The following is a 22646-nucleotide window of genomic DNA, read 5'->3' as shown; positions in this document are numbered from 1 at the left end:
TGAAGTGCTTAAGAGCATGGAAACGAGTTATTTCAGAGTCAATCTTACATTGATGTTCTTTAGGCAAGTTATTTAACATCTTTGAGCTTCAATTTTCTTATCTACTATAAAATAGTATAATATGATATCCCAAATTTAAACTATAACAATACCCATTCTAAAGTGTCATTGTCAGAATTAAATAAGTTAACATATATAATATATATAAAGTCATTAGCATATGCTTGGTAGATAATTAGCATTCATTCTTACTATGACATGGCCCAAATTAACAATTAGAATTAGATCGTTCTGGCTGATGGAGCAGGGATTTTTTGTTTGTCTCCTCTCCTGTCAGTTCGGAAATTTGTGCCTGTTAATTTACATGAAAATACCACTTTGTGATGGGAATTATTTGACTGGACAGAATCAGTTAATTGTCAGATCTATAGTTTGTGCTGTCTTGGAACATCGTCTAAATGAGTTCTTGATTTTAATATCTGACTTCCCAAACATTCCATCTAAATGAAAACATTTCTTTTATAGTGAATATTGCCAGAAAGCAGCAAATATTTTTATTTTTTTGACTTGACAGATATTTTCAAAATGAGTCATTCTGAACTGTGAAGTTGAGTGGGCCCTTGGGTGGTAAACTTTTCAAGAGAGTTTGTTTTACTAAATGGGGATCTGCAGGAAGTGGGCATCCATGTGATGAAGATACAAAGATCTTGTTCTTGCTTGGGTAGAAAGAAGGGGGTGTGGTGTTGTACTGGGAACAATGCGAGGGAACCAGAGGCTCAGGGAAGGCCAAGGAGAAGGAAGAGTGAAGTTTATCTGACTGGAAATCGGCTGGGTCAAATGAAGATGGAAATTGCAAAAGGGTCCTGAGGAGTGGGGTATGAGTGGGGCTGTGTGGAATGATGAGCTTGCAGGGATGAGACCATATCTCTTTGGATGGGGATAGATTTCACTATTACTTAATGCTTGATAGTTTACTAAATAGTTACAGTATTACCTTATGTAATCCTCATGATAAACCATACAGAATTGGTACTGTCCTCACTCTTCAGGTGAAGATGGTGGAGAGATCTAGGCTAATGTGGCCAGTAGGAAGCAGGGCTTGGATTTGACACCAGTTGTCCAGACTTGGAATCCAGCATTCATTCCATTATGTAGTGGTTATTGAAAAACTGTATGCAGGGAAGTCCTTCTCACCCAAAAGAGTAGCCAAAGGAAAAGATGGATGTGTGGCTGAGACAGAAGAAAGGGGAAAAGCAGGGGTACTGAAATACATGCTGTGTGGTAAAAGTGGGGATACTGGGAAGGCAGAAAATAAGACAGAGCGAGAGAGAGAGCATCCAGAAGGCAGGTTCCACGGCATTACAGGTGAAAGAAGGGTTAGGTGAGGGCATGGGCAGTTGGGAAGAGGGACCAGAATTTCAGTCTCAGATTCCCTACAGACTTGGGTCATAGCAGAGCAAATCTGCACTGTTGTTCCTGGGTCTTACGGATCAATAGACTGTTTCATGGTATAGTCTAATGGCCAAAAACATGGGCTCTGACTTCTTGGTTCAGTGCCCATTCTGCCATAACTAGCAATGTGACTTTGGGCAAGTTAATCCTCTGTGCCTTAATTTCCTCATCTATAAAACGTGGATAACAGTAGTACCTACTTCATAAGGTTATTATGAAGATTAGAGGAGATAAGACCCGTGAGACCCTCAGAACAATGTGTGACACACAGTAAGCACAGAATATCATTTTTATCCATCCAGCTTGTCCCTGGCAGGTAAACACAGCCGGCTGGAGAATAGGTGGACCAGTACCAGAAAATGTTCTTGTTGCCCAGAGGCCATAGGTCACAGAAGGAGGCTGTTTTGTAGTTACTTTGCTGAGCCACTGGGGTCATGGTAATATCATGGGAGTTTGTAAGGTTCTCTTGTGTTTTGACTAAGCTTCCATGAATGCTGGGTGAGGTAAGCCCCTTCGACAAACTGGGTGCTGGGTGATGTAAGCCCCTGTGACAAACAGATCTGCTTGTTCACTGAGGAGCTACAACCCTGCAGGGTCCTCAAGAAGTAAGGGAACTGAATGTGGATAACATGTGGATTGTTCTTTATTTCTGTTTTGGTTTTGACAGGAAACAGCAAGAGATTGACTCTAAAGATGCTATTATTTTGCATCAGTTTGCAAGACCTAACAATGGTGTTCCCAGTTTATCTCCTTTCTGTTTAAAGATGGAAACTTATTTAAGGATGGCTGACTTACCGTATCAGGTACTTGTGTGCAAATATGTTTTCTTCTTATGACATCAGTATCAGGGAATGAGTATTTAACTAAAGGGGGGAATATTTCATCTCACACAGTGGATGCCAGAGGGGATGGGAGCTGAAACTAGCAGTGCCTAGTCCTTAGTAAGAGGGAAATAATATACTTGATTCCAGGGTTTGTTGATAATGATGGATCAAAAAGGTCTGAACTTTTGAGAGATTCAGCGCCATGATATTTTTCTTTAACAGAGTATTCTTTGGGCTGGGCACGGTGGCTCACGCCTGTAATCCCAGCACTTTGGGAGGCCAAGGCAGGCAGATCACTTGAGGTCAGGAGTCCGAGACCAGCCTGGCCAACATGGTGAAACCCTGTCTCTACTGAAAATACACAAATTAGCTGGGCTAGTGGCGGACGCCTGTAATCCCAGCTACCTGGGAGGCTGAGGCAGCACTTGAACCGGGGAAGCAGAGGTTACAGTGAGCCGAGATTGCACCACTGTACTCCAGTCTGGGTGACAGAGCAAGACTCCATCTCAAAAAAAAAAAAAAAAAAAAGTATGCTTTGGTTAATAGTTTGGACAGGCCTACTGGGCCTTGACAGAGATGGGTGTGCCACTGCCTGATGTGGTTTTTTACTTTAGGTTTTAGTTTATTGACAGCATCGTATTTTGTCCCTCATGAATCTTGGGAGCAGAAGGCCCAGTAGGCCACGAGGTAGATATTTGTATATGTAGTGAGAGCTTTTCCACAGCACTCAATGTTCTGTTTGTGTGACTTTCAGGGAAACACTTGTTCATTTTAGCAGTAAATAAGGAAGAGGAATGTACTTAAAGGTATATATTTCTCTCTGAGTAACGCTTGAGCTGTGTCTCACAAAGTCAACACGCTGTGTTTTCATAGTCATTCAATTCTATGTATTTTTTTTAAAAGGTCACTTATGTTTTTATTTTTAACCAAGTTCTAGCCATATGGAACTATTTTAAGCTTTGATTTTTGTTATCATTTTTAATTTTACGGTCAGAGAAGATAGTCTCTGTGATATTGATTCCTTGGAATTTACTGAAGCTTTAGCCTGGTTTGTAGTTACTTTTTCAAAATGTTGAAAATAATTACATATTCTCTGTTTGGATATAGAGCTCTCTATATATCTACTTGCTTAAACACGTTTAGTGTATTATTTAGACCTTCTATATTTCTGCTTATTTTTTTGTCTGAAAGGAGCATGTTAAGATATTCAAGTGTATTTGTTGATTTGTCTCTTTCCTGTCATTCTGTCAGTTCTTGCTTTATGTTAGAGTATTTATATATTTTAGGTTACATTGTTAGGTACATATAAAAGTTCACATCTTTTACTCTTGTTTATTTTTCTAGTGTGTGTCGTCCATTGATGTCTCTTACTATTTTTTAAAAAACTTGAATTCTGTGTTATCAGATATTGAGATAGATTCTCCAGCTTTCTTTTGGTTCATATTTGCTTAGGATATCTTTCTTCATCCTCTCTCTCTCTTTCTTTCCCTCTCTCTTTTTGTATTTGTTTCTCTCTTATATCTAATCGGAGAGTCTTTTAATTGGCAACTTTAATCCATTTACACTTATTGAAATGATTATTTTATTAGAACTTATTTCTAATATCTTATTTAATATTTTTCTCCTTATTAAACTTCATTTTAAATTTTTTCTCATTTCCTGCTTTCTAATAGCTATTTTTTCTCATTTAAAACAAATTATATTTTTGTTGTTATTGTAGTTACTCTTAAGACCCAAATTTGTGTTTATGCTTATTAATTTGTTAAATGTATTAAAGTCTGTATTTATTCTGTTATAATACAAACACATTAGCAGTTTACGTGTACCTTGGGTCTCTCCCTTTCTTCCCAGCCCTCATCCCAATTATGTTGCTGTTGTCTAAGATTTTAATTCTGGAATTTTTTGGCTGGGCACGGTGGCTCACGCTTGTAATCCTAGCACTTCGAGAGGCCGAGGAGGGTGGATCGCTTGAGGCCAGGAGTTCAAGACCAGCCTGGCCAACATGGCGAAACCCCATCTCTACTAAAAATACAAAAATTAGCCAGGTGTGGTGGTGTGCACCTGTAATCTCAGCTACTTGGGAGGCTGAGGCAGGAGAATTGCTTGGACCCGGGAGGCAGAGGTTGCAGTGAGCCAAGATCGCGCCATTGCATTCCAGCCTGGGTGACAGAACCAGACTCTGTAAAAAAAAAAAAAAAAAAAAGGTTTTAGCAATTCTTTTCCTTTCTTTTTTATCCTTTTTAGGCAACAAACTTTACTATGTTATTTGACTAGCCTTATTTTCCATATATCTTACTATAAAGGATTTGTCTTTTTATTTGAGAACTTCCCTGATGAATATTTTTAGAGTGAGTCTTTACGTGGCAAACCTTCAGTGGCTTTGCATGCCTGAGGATATAGTTACTATACTCTCACATTTGATAAATTTATGTTCAAAGTTCTTTTCCTTCTATATTTTAAAAATGTTAGGCCAGGCTGGTGGCTCATGCCTGTAATCCCAGCACTTTGGGAGGCTGAGGCTGGTGGATCGTCTGAGGTCAGGAGTTCAAGACCAGCCTGGCCAACATGGTGAAACCCCATCTCTATTAAAAATACAAAAATTAGCTGGGTGGTAGTGGCATGTGCCTGTAATCCCAGCTACTCGGGAGGCTGAGGCAGGAGAATCGCTTGAAGTGGGGAGGTGGAGGTTGTTGTGGTGAGCCGAGATCACGCCACTGCACTCTAGTCTGGGAGACAGAGTGAGACCCTGTCTCAAAAAAAAAGAAAATTGATGTTAATCTCATTCTTCTTTCTCTTTCTCTCTAAATTTTCTTAGAATTTGTATTTAATCTTAATATTCTCAAGTTTCAGTATGGCATGTGTTGGTGTGGGTCTTTATATATCCTGTTTGGTCCTTTATGAACTCTTATTATCTGAGGTCTTTCATCTCTTTTGAATTCTGGAGAATTAATTATCAATTTTCTTAAAATATTTCCTTTTCTTTTATGTTTGTTTTTCTTCTCCCTCTTCTTCCTTGTTCCCTATTATCCGGATTTTGGAAACTCTGCTTCTATTTTCTATGTCTCTCTACTCTCTACTTGAATTCTTTTCTGCTTCTTTCTGGAAGCATTCCTCTCTCTGAGCTTCCTTTGCATTGCTCTATGTGTGCTTGTCGTTGTTTGTTTGTTTGTTTTTGTATCCATTATGCTATTTACCCCATCTATTGTGTTCTTTATTCCAACTTTTGTATTTTTCTTCTTAATGTTTTCTTTCAGTTTGTATTAGTAATCTCTTCCTTTATCCATTGGAGGATATTTATTATGTTACTTAAATTTTTTGGTCTGTCCCAATAATTCTGCTTCATGTCATATAATTCAGTGCACTGCCCTTCTCATAGTAGTGGTACTTATCTAGTTATTTTGGTTTGAGAGGTCCTTTTACCAGGGATGCCAACTTCTCTGCCTGGGAATTTGTACTGGACAAGGGCTAAAGCCCAGGCCACAGGTCCTGTACCTCTGAGGGAGTTTAAAAAAAGAAAGGAGGTGAGCCTCAGGTATCCCCAAACTACTCTGGTCCTTTTACTTTGCTGCCACTCCCCCAAATGGCTCCTGCAGCTCCAGGGTTCACCTTTAGACTCTTGTAAAGCACCAACACTGGGAGGAGGTATTCTCCTCAGGTTGTAACAGACCAACTGGAAAGTTGGAGGGGGTGGGCTCCCCACTCAGCCAAGCTTTTGCCTGCCCCAATAATGATATTACCCCTTCAGCTCCTGACTCCCCATAGCCTGTGCTTTTTGAGATAGCTTCTGTAGAGAAGAGGGGAAGGGGGTGGCAGTGATCCTTCTAAGGCAATGCTGGGACAGCATGGTTGACATGCTTCAGTTTCGTTAAGTGCTACAATGGAGGTCCTCTGGGGACATGGTGAAGTGGCACTGAGTCCAGACTTCAGATTGGGGCATCAGGGAGGACATGGGATGTTTGGGAACAGGAAGTGATTAGAAAGGGAATCTTTATAACTGGTAACTGGAATGCATGGGGTGAGTCCAGAGAGAGCAGCAGGGAGATGATTGCTTAGGACTTGCTAAGACAGCAATGAAGGAAACAAGGCCTGCAGCATCTAAATGCATTGGCTTATATTTGAAAGATCGTTGTTCAGCTTGGTGTTGGCAGTCAGCACTTGAAGATGTGTGTCACCTGGAGACTCAAATTGAAGGAAGAGATTGCTACCCAACAGCTACCTGTCTCTATTCCATCATCACTCTTGACCAGATTGCCTAACTTAGCCATGACAGCTTTGGGGCAGTGGGAGTCCAAAACCTGAATTTTGTGCAGTGCTATCTCTGACTACTTTCAAGATCTTTTGTGCTCCCCCACCTTTGATAAAATAATCCTGTCGTTTGTGGTGGCTGCAGCAGCTGCCAGGCTTTTCTGCACTTTCCTTTCTGCCCTCCAAGTCATCAAGCCCTGACTGCTGCAGACCTGTCTTTACCTGCAGCATATCTGCCTTTGTTCACATTTTAGAGCAGCTGCCTGTAGTTAGTGTAACTGGAGCAGCAGGACTCATGCCTTGCTGTGAAGCCTGCAGCTATTACAGAGGTCTTCAGGAAGGGGCGTGCTTACCCCTTCCAAAATTATTATTTCTTATTAAATATATTTTTAAAAAAAGAATTGTATAGGGCTGTTTTTCTTCTGTGAGGCCTGTATGGAAAATAAATGGAGTGGGCGATGCTCGGGGGGTGACAGATTTTAGGTAAAAAAAAAATGGTGCTGTGGTTTAGAAAGGGATGCTCTGTTGTAGGGGTTGGGGGTACCTGGATTCCCATTCCCTTAGTGGGGATTTGTATTGATGCAGTGGGTGTCTGGGGAGTGCTGGGGAGTTCATTTCTTGGATTGATCAGTAGAGAAATATTTTGTCATGGACCCAGGGAGGTGTACCCTCTGCCACTTCTTTTGCCTGTGCCATTTTAAAAAGATTAAAATGCCAGTATTCCTCAGATCATGACTTTATATTAGAAGCTCTTGAATTTTTAACCTAAATGGAATGGGAATGAATATTTGATGACCATTAGTTAGGAAATCAAAAGGCTTATTTTTAAAAAAAGCTCAATGTATTGAACACAGTTATTATTATTTTTCTCTATCAAGATATGAATATTGGTAGTTCAATTTTAAAATCTTTTTATTTTGTAATAATGATAGACTTATAGGAAATTGCAAACAATGTACAGGGAGGTCCTGGGGATGTGGTTAATTTTTTAAAAAACACAAAAATAGCTTTACTGCATTTTCTGATTGTGTGTAGATGATATATGGTCCTTAGAAAAATTCCAAACAGTACAAAACAGTGTATGTGGAAAGTGAAAATTACCTGATATCCTACGAGCTGGAGATTATTATCATAACTGATATTTTTGACTTTTATTCCTTACATTTCTTTAGACAGGTAAAGACACCTACATCATTTGATATAAGTAGTTGTATAAGAAGCATACATTTCACAAAAGAATTCTTTTTAAGTAAGAGAAAGAAAAAAGAAAATGTTTCCTTTGGAGCTGTCTGCCTCAGCTGTCAGCCCTAACTTTTGATGTTGTATTTATTTGCTGACCTTGTCTCCCCTCCTGCCTCTTTTTTTTTTCCTAAGCTGCAGACAAAAGAATAGTACAGTGCACACCCTCATGCCCTTTACCTAGATCGTGAATGGTTAATGTCTCCTCCTTTGCTTTCCCCCCTCTTTACATCTACATTTGTGAACAGTGTTTTTGGTAAACCATTTTAAAGTAAGTTGCAGAAATCCTGACACATCATCCTGCAATACTTCAACATGCAGCTCTGAAAAATAAAGACATTCTTCTTCAAAACTAAATAGATAGTGGGTGCGTGGATTTTTTCAGTGTGTCATAATCCACACAGACTGCTCAAATTATTTCAAATTTAGCCAGTGGAAGATGACTCAAGATAGCTCCCGGGCAGAGTGAATGTAATAGATAGATATTTACCTGAAACCTATGGGTACTCTGGCCAGTATATCAAATCAGAGTCCCAAGACTCTGGTATCTCTCTTAGAGTCTCAAGTTCTTCATCTCAAAATACTTCTGATGAAGGCACTGCACATCTTCTCATTTCATCCTAGCAACTGTTATTATCCCCACTCTACAGATGAGGAAACTGAGGTCCAGGGAGGGTTAAGGGAGACCCAGGGAGGTCCAGGGTCACTTAGTGAATAAATGATAGAATGAGATTTTGAAATCCAAAGCCTATGGCCTTCACTGCCATGCTAATAATGTAGTATATGTGTGGCTGCATCAGTCTTACCTGGGGCAGACTTGCAGAAGGAAACATCAGCTTGGAAAAAATATAGAGGATTTACCTCTTTATCTTCTCAAAATTACTTTCAGAAACTACCCTCAGTGGATTAGTCAGAGTCTAATTGCTTAAATAAAAATAGTCCAGGAGTTCTTCAATAGATTTAAAGAAGTTAAGAAAAAGTATTATTTTTGGCTGGATGTGGTGGCTCATGCCTGTAATCCCAGCACCTGGGGAGGCTGAGGAAGGAGGATCACAAGGAGTTCAAGATCAGCCTGGGCAACACAGCGAGACCCTGTCTCAATTTTGTAGAAATAAAAATATGTAGGAAAAATTAAAGGGAGAAAAAAAGAAAAAAAATCAACATTTTTAACATACTTTTTTTGGGCCAGGCATGGTGGCTCATGCCTGTAATCCCAGCACTTTGGGAGGCTGAGGCAGGCAGATTGCTTGAGCCCAGGAGTTTGAGACCAGCCTGGGCAACATAGTGAGACACCCATGTCTATAAAATTTTTTTTTATTTTAAAAATTATACGACCACATTTAGAAAAATTGAAATGTATGGGAATAAAAGATCACTGGCATCTCACCTATAGTCTTCCCAATTACTTGTGACATGTTTGTAAGTCTCTTTTTTTTTAATGTTTTTTCATTCATCTCTGTTTACTTAGATGTAATCAGAGTATCTCTAAAATGTTCTCTTGCTTTTTACCTAGCAATCAAAATATAATTGTTGATCATGAAAACATACTAGAACTTCCGTTTCCATAAGAATTGATTATTAATTTTGTTAGAAATACCAAAATTGTTAGAAATAGATAATCGGTGCTGCGAAGAAAAGTCAGCATGGAGACAAAAGCTCTCTCAGCAAGGCCATCTTTACTTTCTGCAGAAAAGGTGCTCAATCACAGATGGAGCAATGGCGAGAGCACACCTGAACAAAGAAAAAGCAGACATATTTATCCCTTACACATTTGGGTTGTCTTTACTGCTGTGTCCTGCATCCATTGGCTGGAGCAGGGCCTCATAGTCTTAAACTGATACCTGATTTGCCAATAGCCTAAAACTTTCCTAAATAGGTAAGTGAAAGGAAGAACAAAGAAGTTGCTTACGAAAGGTTCAAGGAAGCAATAACATTTCCAAATAAGGAAGGGGCGTAGGCTGTGAGCTGGAACGTGCCTGTGAGCACTTCCAACAGTTACATAGTATAGGGCTTAACAAAGAGTTACTAGCACAAAGCAAGGAGGCTTGAAGAAAGTTAGTCTTTAATAAAAAGAAACTATTATTTCTAACACTTATGATTTATTCTTTAACAAGAAGGGGAACTTTGAAGAGGAAACTTTTTACTTTCTACAATTTTTATTACTACTATTTTAAAAAGTAGTCAAACACGTAACAAGTTATCAGGGGAAAGGGTGGTCTAGAGGGAAGGCCAGATGTGTAAATAGTTACTCCGTAAGGGTAGAGGACTACACACCGTACAGTGGAAGCACAGAGGAAGGGCAAATAATGGTTATATCCTGGGGAAATAGTTATGTAACAAGGTGAGATTTGAACTGATTTGTTTTAAAAAACGTGGATAGGACTTTACAGAGGGTGGAGAAAAGGATTCCTGTAAAAGGTAAAGAGTGCACAAAGTCAGGGAGGTGGGCAAACACCTTGACCTGGCTGGGTAGGGGTAGTTGGAATTAGGAGACCAGAGGGACTTAGATAGCCAATGAGACCGGGCAGGTGGGCAGTGGCTAGATGGTGGATGTGGGTCCAGATTGCTGTGTGAAAAGGGGTAGTTTGTAGACTAGAGCTATTAAAGCCATTGGATAATTTTGAGCAGCAGTGTTCTTGGGTCTCATTTGCATAGTAAACAGTTCCCTCTGGTGGCAGTGTGGAGGACAGATTGCATCTGAGAATGACAAGAGTCCAGAAAGGGATGTATTAAGAGGATATGGATGGCATCAAGAGAAATCTGAAATAGGGGCTATGGTATGTGGTAAGTTTACATCTGTAGTACACAGATTACAAGAATGTTAGATGTATTAGCAGCTTCTAGAAGTAGGTGACATTTCTCCTGGGGTAACATCAGGGATGATGTCTAGAGAGCCGTGTGTGGTTGTGCAAGTTGCTCACTGTACAACAGTGCCTGGCCAAAGGGTGGGGGTGAAATCTTGACCCAGTTCTATTTGCCAAGCCGCAAACCTTGGAATGGACCATTTCCACCCAGAGGAGGTTCTATATTCTAAATTGCACAAAGGCAATATGACTAACAGCAGCCCCTATAACATCCCCAATAGTTACTACCCTTTTTGAGGTTAGGCCTACTTTTATCCTTTAGAATAAGCAATGAGATAAAATATCAAGACACTAGGAGGCAGAAATCAGTCCAAATCCCTGTTATTCTGTCTACCAATGACAGCTTATCAGAAACACAGATTTCTGGGCACTATCCCAAGGATTCTGATCCAGAAGTCCAGGCTGGGGCACAGGAACCTGCATTTTTAAGAGGCACAGTAGTTGAATATGTTGTACATACTTTGCTACACCTAAGCATTATAATTTTTGGGGACCGTTCATTTACAGTGTAGTGGTATTATTCAGGTGTGACATACTGGTTTTCAAGTGAGGTTTTTGGTTAGTTGTCCAGTCAATACAGGCCTCCTTGTGGTTTATATTCACTTTTTGAGTTTTTGAATTGTTTGTACATTAAAACTAGACTGACTGTTACTAGGGTCATTTCAGCCCTTTCAATCTGCTACCCCTTACCCCCATCATCCCTTGCCCCTGGGGTATTTTTTTTTTCTTTTCCATCATAAGCCAAAGTCCATGATAGAATCTGTGGGAGAATAAAGTGATATCTTTATGTGAGGTTAAACAAATATTTTTCCTAGAGTAACCATGTATTGTCTTAAGGAGTTTATGCCCTGAGTTCATTCACTTGAATAGTACTGTCACTATCAAACATAAGGTTGGAATGTTTGTTTCTATTAATCATGCAGTGGAATTTAAATACAATATTGATTTTCTCTTTTTAAAAATGTACTCTGCTTAGAACTATTTTGGTGGAAAACTCTCTGCTCAAGGGAAAATGCCTTGGATTGAATATAATCATGAAAAAGTTTCTGGCACAGAATTCATAATTGACTTTCTGGAAGAGAAACTTGGAGTGAATTTAAACAAAAACCTTGGCCCTCATGAAAGAGCCATCTCCAGAGCGGTGACCAAGATGGTGGAGGAGCACTTCTACTGGTGAGTCCCGTCTGGGGTGTCCCCGTCCTTTTGAAGTAAGCCCCAAGTTCTGTTTCACTTTTCAGATCCTCTTTCCACCTTTTCAACAGTTTTCTACCTTAACAGTTTCGGATGAAGTGAGTGGCTCAGTCATCAAAGTTATTATGACTGTTAAGTTTCTGGTTACCTAGACCAGGGGTCAGCAAATCATTTCTGTACAGGACCAGCCAGTAAATATTTTAGGCTTTGCTGGCTGTACGTCTCTTTTGCAACTAGTCAACTCTGCTGTTTTATCACAGAAGCAGTGATAGAGAGTATGCCAGCAAATGAGCATGACCATGTTCTGCTAAAACTTCATTATGGGTACTGAAACTTGAATTTCATTTAATGTACCATATCCTTCTTTTGATTTTTTTCAACCATTTAACAATGTAAAAACTTCTTAGCCTATGGACTATAATTTGATGGTCTTTGATCTAGACTAGAACTCACTGAGTTGAGGAAGATAGTTGAATTGATTGGACTCAGGGCTTTTTACCAATACTGTATAAACTGTTGAATTAAAGTAATATTATGTCAGAGACTCAGAGGAGGGAATGGAAGACTAAGTCAAGATAGAATTCCTAGAGTCAATTGTCCATAGATAACAAGAGCTTCTGTATGTTCCAGAAGTAAAGCATACTACTCCTTTCTGGATTTTCTTTGGCTTGATTGCAAACTCCTAGTTTGTATTCCCCAAGTTTGAACCATCACACGAGTTAATGAGTTTTCTGTTCTGTTTTTTGTAGCCTTGAGCTGGCGGTGGTACCATGTGAGTTAAGCAGATATGGTTCTTGCTTTACAAACTCATTAGTCTATGGTTTTTAAAATTTTTCTTTCATCCATTTTCTGGAGTTTCTGCACCTTTCTCTACACCGCAGTAGATAGAGAAAGTTTCTCTTGATTTCTGCAAACTTTATCTTTTTCCAAAGATTGAATTAAGAATTGTTAAGCCCATCATTTTTGGCATTAATTGTTATCTGCAGGCAGATGCTGGCCCAGTAGTTTTTATTAAACCTCTCCCACTGAGTGATATCTTCAATATTGGGTTGATTGGAGAAGGTTCTTTCTCCTCCTTCTCCCCTATTTCATTTATTCCACTCTCTTTCTAAATGGAGAACTTGCTGTTCCTATCTCTCGGATTTTAAGTGACCCTTTTCTTTTTCTCCTTTTACTTTTGATTCTTGCCCAGTTTATTCCAGGGCTGACCTAAGCTCCACTTCTACCCCCCGCTTGCTAAAGAGGTGATAGAGTGGGCAGCAAGGAGGGGGCTGGGGAGAGGCTGGAGACAGGGGTACAGATTAGTGTGGAAGTAATCAGACTCCATGTTCGTGGAATGAATCGGGTCTTTTCCTTACAATAGTGTTGGGGAACTGCTGGGGCTCCCCTCCCAAGGTGTGCAGCAGTCACAGTGGGAACCAGAATGTATGACTGCGTCTGACATGCATAGCTTCCAGGAAAAACTTAGCTTCTGAGAAAAGCCTCGTGAAGAACCCATCACGCTTGCTTACTAGGCTCCAGTCAGTTCTGCTGCTGTGAAGGGAAAGGAAGGACCTGCACAAGGCCACGTGACCCATGTGCCTTCCCTTGACAGAGGCCCTCCAAGGCACTACCTCATTTGATTGATGGGCCCACTGATTGCCAGAGCTGTCGCTTTGTTAGCTGTCTGAAAAGCTGAAAGCCATACATCTTAGTTGTCACTTTGGCTACAACTCTGTGATTTCCATAATGGTTTAGAAAATATATATTCCTCTTAGAAAGTTTTTGACCCAGCAACATTACCACACATCACTATTTTTTGTTCTGTGTCTGCGTACATGTCATTTTATATAACTTTACTCCCTGCTAAAAGTTAATCCCTGCCCTGCCCTTTCCATCTCTTTCTTCACCAGCCCGAAGCTGATACTCCATGCGGGGTGGGGTGTGGGCGGGGTAAGGGATGGAGGTGAGAGTTGGGAAGTGGTACCCCATGGGAAAGGATCTTAATTTTGTGGACTGCAAATTCCCAAAGGCTTGGGGATCTGCTTGGGTCATATGTAGACTCTTCTAAGGACAATTTTATTTCTCTAATTCACTTTTTAATTTGAAAAATGTTGGAGGGGTTAGCTATTATTTCTTGCTTATGTCTTCTCAATGGTTAATTTGAGGAAAAAATAGTGAGGGTGGGAGGAAAGGTCTTGATTGAGATGCACATATCTAATAAACTTTCAAAGCAACACTGCTAATTCCCACAGTTCCATTTAGTCCCTAGTAGCGAAGGAAAAACAAATCTGTTTCTTAAGGTTCTCAAACCTTTAGCCAACTTCTTGCTTTGGGGAAACCCTAAAGAGACTTTTAGGAGAGCTCTAAATCCCAATGGAGAAAAGACCCTACTTTCCCCATGCCCCAGGCAGAGAATCTTCAGATACTCTTCCCTCAGGCACCTCCCCTCCTCCCCTCTTCTGGTTCCAAGGCCACACACAAAATGTCTACCTGTGGAAGCTATGGCCCAGCATATAGGGATCTGACCAAAATTTGTAGGAAAATATTGTAAGTATGAGCTTTCCATGATATCTTAAATTCTAACAGTCAGTGAGCTCCTAGGTTGTGTCTATACTCACACAGCCAGAAGAGGAAATTTAATAAACCTACCTTGTTTGACTCAATTGATTCAATTATTTGGAGTTTTCATATGTTTATTTTGGCCGGAAACCTTAAAAACACCCCAGACATGATTTTATGAAAAGCTAAGGCAATGGAAAGCTAGCATTGTTATGTTACATCACATAATTCTGAAACTGTTTTAGGTCTATTCAAATAAACACACTCAGCTCTAAAGTGGCTTTTCTTCCACTTGAAATCTATACACTGATGTCCCCCTTGCATTATAAAAACTGTTATTGAAGATCAAGAACACAGTTTTTAAAAATCCCCTTTGTTGTACTGAATGCGTAAGTACAGAGAAGCTGGTGTAAAGGGAAGTCAACTTGACACGGGGTCAAATGACTGGAATGAAACTGATTTTGGGTAACACACACTACAGCTTCTTCAGTGTGACATACTGCCCCCTTGTGGATGTCAGTGAGCATCTTCAGAGTCTTTCAACCCCATATGGGTATCATTTTCAGACTATCTAGTTATTATAATATTTTCACCCATAAAAATATAGGCATTAGGGCCAGTCGTGGTGGCTCATGCTTGTAATCTCAGCACTTTGTAAAGCTGAGGTGGGACGATTGCTTGAGCCCAGGAGTTCAAGACCACCCTGGGCAACATGGCAAAATCCTCTCTCTACAAAACAGTTAGGTGTGGTGGCGACTGAGGCGGGAGGATCTTTTGAGCCCAGGAGTTCGAGGCTGCATTGAGCCGTGATCGCGCTACTGCACTATATTCTGGGTGACAGAGTGAGACCGTGTCTCTAAAGAAAATAATAAAAATTGTTCTAATGTGTGTGTGCGTGCACGCATGTGCGTGCACGCACACACACACACAGGCATTAGAACAGTGAATTCAAACTTGCTTCTAGGTTGGCCGTAATTTTAAAATTTTGAGTGTAGTTCAGGAGATGGGGGAAGATGGGATAGTTTCATAAATTGACTTAACCAAGATCTTTTCTAAAAGCCAAGAGATTACTCTTTCTGATTATAACTTTGTTCATATGTTCTCCTTTTCTTTCTTTTCTCCCTACCCCAGTTTTAGATGTAGTGAGGGCCCGTGTTTGGAGGGGTTGATGTAATGCTTGTGAAACTTGGTGAAACTACAGAAACGTATCATATGTTCCTATATTCTTGAGTAGATGTTCAGAGTATAAGCAAAAGACAGCAAGGATGTAGCCCTATGCAGAGAAAGGCATTCTCATGATTTGGAAGTCCAGGTGTTGATACTCAGTCATCAAATTGTAGTTTGTTATGGGTTCCCACTTATAAATATTCATTTCTATCACGGGCCAGGTATTAAGTTATAATGTGTGATATCTTCATTAAAATATCAGGGGTCAGCTTCTCTTTGACTGTTTTCTTGTTCACCTTTAAACATTTTTGAGCAGGTTTTGTTCCTCTGTTCTAAGATAGTCTTTTAAAAAATCTCTTTGACCCCATTTTGCAGAAGAGATTAGATACATTCATTGTGATAAGGAAAATTAGTATTTCAACTTCTTGAAATAGATCCTCAAAATGATAAATTAATTGCTTAGCCTTGTCTGCTTTCCAAATTGACCCTCTCTGTCCTCTCCAGTTAATGATTCATGGTTCCTTTTGCAGTGGGTCTCCTCCCAGTGGAGAGTGAAGAGCCATGGATTCCAAGAGAAAAGTGGCAGCCCCTTCTTCATTTTCCATAGGCACATCTCTTTGTTCTCTTTTCCCATTTTTCTATTTAAGTATGTGTCATCCCTTAGAAACACTACTTAGCAGTAGCTGGCTCAAAAGCAAAACCTTTTTTCATTTAATCAATAATTCATTATTTCTGCAAACTTAATGAATGACTGTTAGTGGCCAGGATGGTATGTATACCTGTTATCAAGTGGCTCAAAGGCTGGAGGCAGACATCAAGCCTTGGTAATGGTTAGTGCTGGGGGAGGGTTTGAAGAACAAAGAAAAGGCAGCCAGCCATTACTAGAGAGAAGGGGGGAAGACTTTGCAGAGGAGGTGTTGTCAAAACGGAATCCAAGGACAGTTGGAGTGGCAGATGAAGGGGCTGGTGGTCGGGAAAGGTTAGGATGTCTAGGCAGAGGGAGCAACATCTGCAGAAGTTTAGAGGCAAGAAGGAGGCATTTGGGGAGTATATTAGGCTGTTTGGGCTGTCATAACAGAATACTTTCGACTGGGTGGCTCATAAAGAACAGAAGTTTATTTCTCATGGTTCCAGAGTCTGGCGAGTCCATGATCAAAGCATCAGTGGATTTGGTGTCTGGTGAGGGCCAGCTTCCTGGTTCGTAGATGGTCATCTTTCTCCCTGTAACCTCATATGGTGGAAGGGCCAAGGCAGCTCTCTGGGGTCTCTTTTATAAGGGCACTAATCCCATTTATGAGGGCTCTGCCCTTATGACCTAATCATAATCCCAAAAGCCCCACCTCCACATACCAACACACTGGGGGTTAGGTTCCAACACATGAATTTTAGAGGGACATGAACGTTCAGTCTATAGCAGGGAGGTGCATGTAATTCTGTATGGCTTGTGCATAGGGTGCATGGGAGTCAGTGCTGGGAGATGGGGCCCAAGAAAGGCCAGGTCATAGAGGGGTTAGACTGTGGGGAGAGGGGCTGGCATGCCATGCAAAGGAGCTGTGGGGTATTAATGAATGACTCTAAGAAGCATTACTGTTATGATTAGGTTTGTGTTTAGGAAGCTCTTTGTATACATTGGAGCAAATGCATTTCTGAAGGGCCTTAAGGGGATGTCAGGGGACCTGGTAGGAGGCCATGTTCCTTGTAGTTAAGAAATAACGAAGGGCTGAACTGCAGTGTTTATGGAGTTGGAGAAAGGGCAAATTCACAGGGTGACTGGCTGTCAGGAGTGAGGGAGAGGGGGCAGTGAAGAATAACTCCTGGGATTCTGGCTTTGGCGAGGAGAATCAGGTTTGAATGGAACAAAGATGATGAGTTCAGTTTTGGAAATGTTGGTTTGCAGTTCCTGAGGGTCATCCACATAAGATCCATGGATCTCAGGAGAGAGGGCTGCATATGGGAGACATAAGTGTGAAGTCATAGGTGTGAGTTAGATGGCTCCACGAGTGTGGAGTAGGAAGATAGGAGGAATGAAGATAGAGATCCTGGGAATATGTAAGGGGTGGAAGGAAAAGCAGTAGAGGTGTAAGCTAATGGGGAAGTTCCAAGAAAGAGGCCAATAGTGTCAGATACTTTAGAGAGTTCAAGAATATAGAAAGATGGTTTATTTAGATGTTGCACTGTTGACTTGAACAAGAGTGATTTTGGTGGAGTAGTTGGGGTAGAGGCTCCAACCATGTGAACAGAGTTTTCAAGAATCTTGATTGTGAAAGGAGGTGGATTCTTGTTTGCAATAACGTGGAAACATATACAATGTGATGTCTTCTATGTGTGGTGGTTGATTTAGGAATCTATGAAGCATCTATTTTCTTTGGTATTTAAAGTTTATACACATTTCACTGGCCTCAACCCTTAAAGACCTGCTTGACCCTCATTTACTTCTCTTCCCTGACACTGGTCGATAATATTGGGCACAGAGAGTGAAAGAGAGGAAGAAAAATCAAGAGCAAGGTAGAAGGAGAAGAGAGGAAGACCAAACAGTTTCTGAGATTACTTCTAGCTGTGAATTCTGAATCAAGCCAGTGTTTCTTCTTCTGTGTCCTGCATTCAGCCTGCTGCAGGTAGAGAATCCCACACCATTGCACTGGCGGAGACTCCTCCCTGCCAAGTTGTGTGGCCCAGAACAGCTGCCTCTCCCTTCGTGCCTGCTACTGCTAAAACTCTCTACACTGCTATGTTTTCACCTTGTGTGTGTGCCCCCATTTCCCATGCTATGGAGGAAGCTGAAGTCATCAGGCAGGAACTCTAAACTTCTCTGTAGCCCCTCACCCCTTACAACACTCTCTCTTTCTGAAGCACAGAGAAAGATGCCCCTACTTCTCTCCAAGCTGCCTCTTTCAACCTGGCCTTCACATCTTCTAACTTGCCCTTGAACTATGGTTTCCTCAACACTCTAGAAACTTCCTAAGGTGACCTCATCTCCTCTCACAGCTTTAAAACCACCAACATGCCCCTGCTCACCAGTTCTCTATCTGGAGTCTAAACCTATCTCCTGAGTTCTCAGCCTTCTAGACATCTTCACTTAGGCGTTCCATGGGACCTTCAAATGCTACAGGTTAACCAATCTTTCATCATCCGAATATATTCTACCTTGTACAATCTAGTATTGGTTAATGGTATTACCATCCACTCAAACTATCATTTTAGGAGAAAATACCTAGTTTCTCCTTACCCATAAATCTTCACATCCATTGTAGTCCGGTAGACTCTTCTTCTGTCGCAATGTTTCTCCTATGGATTCCTTCTGCCTTTGCCTCACCCAGTGCATCATCTCTTGCCTGGTTTTGCTGTAGTCTGGTAACTGGCCTTCCTGCTAGCATTTTCTCCACCTTCCAGTTCTTCCTTTACATTGCCACCAATCTGACTATGTTTCTTGTCTGTTTAAAGCCTTCCAGCAGTTAACCTTTGCTTTTGGAATAAAGTTCAGCTCCGTGTCCTCAGGCCTGTCCTGATTGGGCCCTTGCCGGCGCCTCCAGCCTCGCCTCTTACAGGCTTCCTCAAATGCAGCCTGTACCCATGTGCCCCTTATAGAAGTTCTTGCAGTTCATCAGGCAGCTGATGCTCTTCATGCGTACACCTTCACCCTCTGCTCTGCCCGGTGAGCTCGATCAGTTACGCTTATGATCAAATCTGTATAATTTGTCTACAAAGGATTTTTTTCCCCTTCTAACCTGTCAGCTTAGAGCCACACATTCTGCATTTTTACACTTTAGATGCTTTTCGGATGCTATTATTACTTGCTCATGTTCAATTTAGAATAATTTAGTTTTATTCTAAGACCATTGAATTCCAGAATGGTAAAAGGTTGTGTAACTTTTTGTTGTGAATTTAGACCTAATACAATTAGAGTCAAAGTGCTGAATTATTCTAAGGGAATGTGAAAATTGTCATCTTAATTACTGCAGGTGTGAAAAAAGGAGCAAGTGGGAAAGCATTTTGTTTCCATGTCTATATAGAATTTACTAGAAAAAATGTGAGATATTCTATATTGAAAGATCAATGGAATGCTCTGACTATACACATTAATTAGTCACTATTGTGATGTACTTCTTCCTGTTTTGCGGAAAAACTATTTCTTGATTCTTCAGTACTTTATTTTGAGAGACTTACCAAAAGAGTCACACAAAGCTTTCTAATCAGATTTATGGGCATTCGTTTAAAAAGATAGCCAAGAACAGCTATAGCTACAGCACAGGGAGTATGTTGAAATTGGCTGTAAGACTTTTTGGTGAAAATCAGGAATCCAGCAATTTTAGAGAAATCTATTTCTTATTTTTATTTGTTTTTAGAACAGAGAACCCTTAAAGAACAGAACTATATAAAATGATCAAAATGCCTTTTTTTCCCCCTTGAGGTGGAAAACAGCATTTCATTGTAGCTGTGATTTACTGTCATTCCTTGAGTTCTCTCTCAAAATATTTTTCACCCCTTTGATTTAAAAAAAAAAAAAAAAACCTTAAAATAACGCAGCATTCTGGCTCTGACGCTTTCCAATTCCATGAATTTCTTTTTATTTCTAAGTTTTTATTTATTGATTGATACAGTGGTCCCACTATGTGTTGCCCAGGTTGGCCTCAAACTCCTGGGCCCAAGCGATCCTCCTGCCTTGCCCTCTCGAGTAGCTGGGACTACAGGCATATACCACCACACCTGGCTTCTGAATTTTTTGAAGTGGCCATTACTGCTATGTCAGCCAGCACTAAGAGTAGAGGTGATTGCCAGTACATCTTTTATTACTCATTAGGGAGGAAAAATGAAAATGTCTTATGCCTGTACTCCCACACAGCTACATTCTCTTCAGCCTTTAGTAGAAAACCCTTTGAATTTCTATCTACCAGCACTATTAGCCATAAAAAAAATTCTTGCCATTTGGAGAATAAAATCAGCAAAGACCTGGGTATGGTGGCCAGCAAAATGTTTGAACAGTGAATAGCTGCTGGCCTCGCCATATGGATTATACTGTTTTCAGGAGCACCTGAATGAGCAAGTTTACCACTAGTATCACCTAGACGGGAAAAAGGATTCAGCCAAGTTCCATTGGCAGTTGTGTTCCCTTTAGAGTTCTTGAGAACAAACTGAGGTAAAGAGTTGATTTTCTTGGAGAGCAAATCATTTACATAATATTTTAATTTATAATAAAGATGGACAGGTGCACTTACTCCCTAATGCGCTATCAAAAAAGCAAAAAGGCTGGGTGTGGTGGTGCGTGCCTGTAGTCACAGCTACTCTGAGGGCTGACGTGGGGGAATCACCTGAGCCCAGGAGTTATAGAGTCCAGCTTGGGCAACATAGCAAGACCCTGTATCTTTTTTTAAAAAGGCAAAAAGGTTTCTTTCAGAAATTTCTTTCTTTCTTTCTTTTTTTTTTTTTTAACTCTTTTATGTCATGAAATGTAAAGTGCATATGCAGAGTATACAAAACAAATGTGCAGCTTAATTAATGAACACCAAGCATAAACCTGTGGAACCATCATTTTGCTCAGGAAAGAGAATGATGCCAACACCCCAGTCACTACTGCCTCCTGCCCTGTGCCCCCATGGGCGCTCACTGTCCTGACTCAAAGACTTTTCCAGTGGGGTTCTACTTGTTTTCTGTGGGATTGCGTGAGAGAAGGCAGAAACGTGGCACTGGGAGGGGAGGGGAGAGGTCTGAGGGTGGGTACCAGGAAAGGTTTGATGGCATCTTTATCTGGATTTTTTTCCCATTTCTTCCACAATCCCTTAAGTCTAGGCATTGACTAGAGCCTGTTGTGATAGCTGCCATGCAGATTGCTCTTTATTAAAGCTGCTGTTATTCAGTTCCTCCAGAGTGTAGTAAATTCTGAACGACTCATTCTAAAGTGACCCTGTGGAGCTGATATGTACCTGATGCACAGTAGTAACTTGTTTCCACACAATTCCAGGACGTTAGCTTATTGCCAGTGGGTGGACAATCTCAATGAGACCCGGAAGATGCTCTCTCTTAGTGGTGGTGGTCCCTTCAGCAACCTGCTGAGGTGGGTCGTGTGCCACATAACGAAAGGAATTGTGAAACGCGAGATGCACGGCCACGGCATTGGCCGCTTCTCCGAGGAAGAGATTTACATGCTGATGGAGAAGGACATGCGGTCTTTAGCAGGGCTTTTGGGTAATGTACCACACCTTCTATTCTATATTTACTATTCTTTCCTTTTGCATGATTAGTAAAACACTGTTGGTTCACTAATTTATGTTTTAATTTTGGTTGATTTCTTTGCTTCCATGTGTAGATTGCAGTCCCCACATTTAACCAAATCCTCTAATTTTCAAAAGCATGTGTCTTTCTACTTAATCACTGGTACTTGACTGTTTTTAGCATGGTGAGCCCGTGTGAAGAGAGTATGGAACATGCTTCAGCCTCACCACCTGGCTGCAAGTGATGCTGGCATTTCTGAATGTGCTGTAAGAAAACAGGGATTTTGAGCAAGGAAGCACTTTGGTTTATAAACAGGTCAGGGTCACAGGCTGCTTTAGGAACACGCTGCTCAGAGGTTCAACTGTGTGCCCATTGACGTCAAGAGTTTGAGAGACCTGCTGACAGCACTGATTCTGATCCATCCCCTGTATATGTGGAACATTCGTCATTTTCTCACCCCTCTTATTCCTGATCGTATTCTTAGTCCTCTTATTACTAGCACATTTTGTAGTGTGATTTTGTATTTGTCACACACAAGGATATAATTTTGTTTGGGAAACCACTAAAAGAGAAGCACAGAGAGCAGTGTGTACCCGCGGGCTGGTGAGGATGGCTGGGAATACAATGATGTACTCTTGCTCCCCTGGCCGGCTGAGGGGGCCTGGGCTGACGTGGTTCTTCACTGGGCAGAGCTTGATTCTTAGTGTTGACAATTCATAAACAGATATTGAATTCAGGACCTTCTATGTGTGAAATAATGGCTTCTTCTGGGGGATAGCTAATGTACAGGGAACCAAGTCCTCCATGTGACTAGGTCACCTGACCAGGTCCTTTGAGGGCTACTAGTCTTTTCTGCAGAAGGTGGGTTTTCACTGGCTCTCCCTCATCTGCAGTAATTTCCAGATTCACCCTCATC

General features: G+C 40.9%; 1 protein-coding gene across 3 annotated transcripts in view; it reads left to right on the top strand.

Moving 5' to 3' along the window:
- Positions 1 to 22646, top strand: part of FAXC (failed axon connections homolog, metaxin like GST domain containing) — a 67621-nt gene that overhangs the window by 4933 nt on the left and 40042 nt on the right. For all 3 annotated transcript variants that reach the window (XM_063666442.1, XM_054492512.2, XM_054492511.2), the window contains 3 exons: positions 2120 to 2255; positions 11601 to 11797; positions 21480 to 21703. In XM_063666442.1, the coding sequence (XP_063522512.1) occupies positions 2120 to 2255; positions 11601 to 11797; positions 21480 to 21703 (557 nt within the window). The remainder of the gene's footprint in view (positions 1 to 2119; positions 2256 to 11600; positions 11798 to 21479; positions 21704 to 22646) is intronic.

The sequence above is a fragment of the Pongo pygmaeus genome, chromosome 5 (assembly GCF_028885625.2).
Source record: "Pongo pygmaeus isolate AG05252 chromosome 5, NHGRI_mPonPyg2-v2.0_pri, whole genome shotgun sequence".
NCBI lineage: Eukaryota > Metazoa > Chordata > Mammalia > Primates > Hominidae > Pongo > Pongo pygmaeus.
Note: the sequence above shows the minus strand (reverse complement) of the source record. Positions and strands in the feature narration are given on the sequence as shown.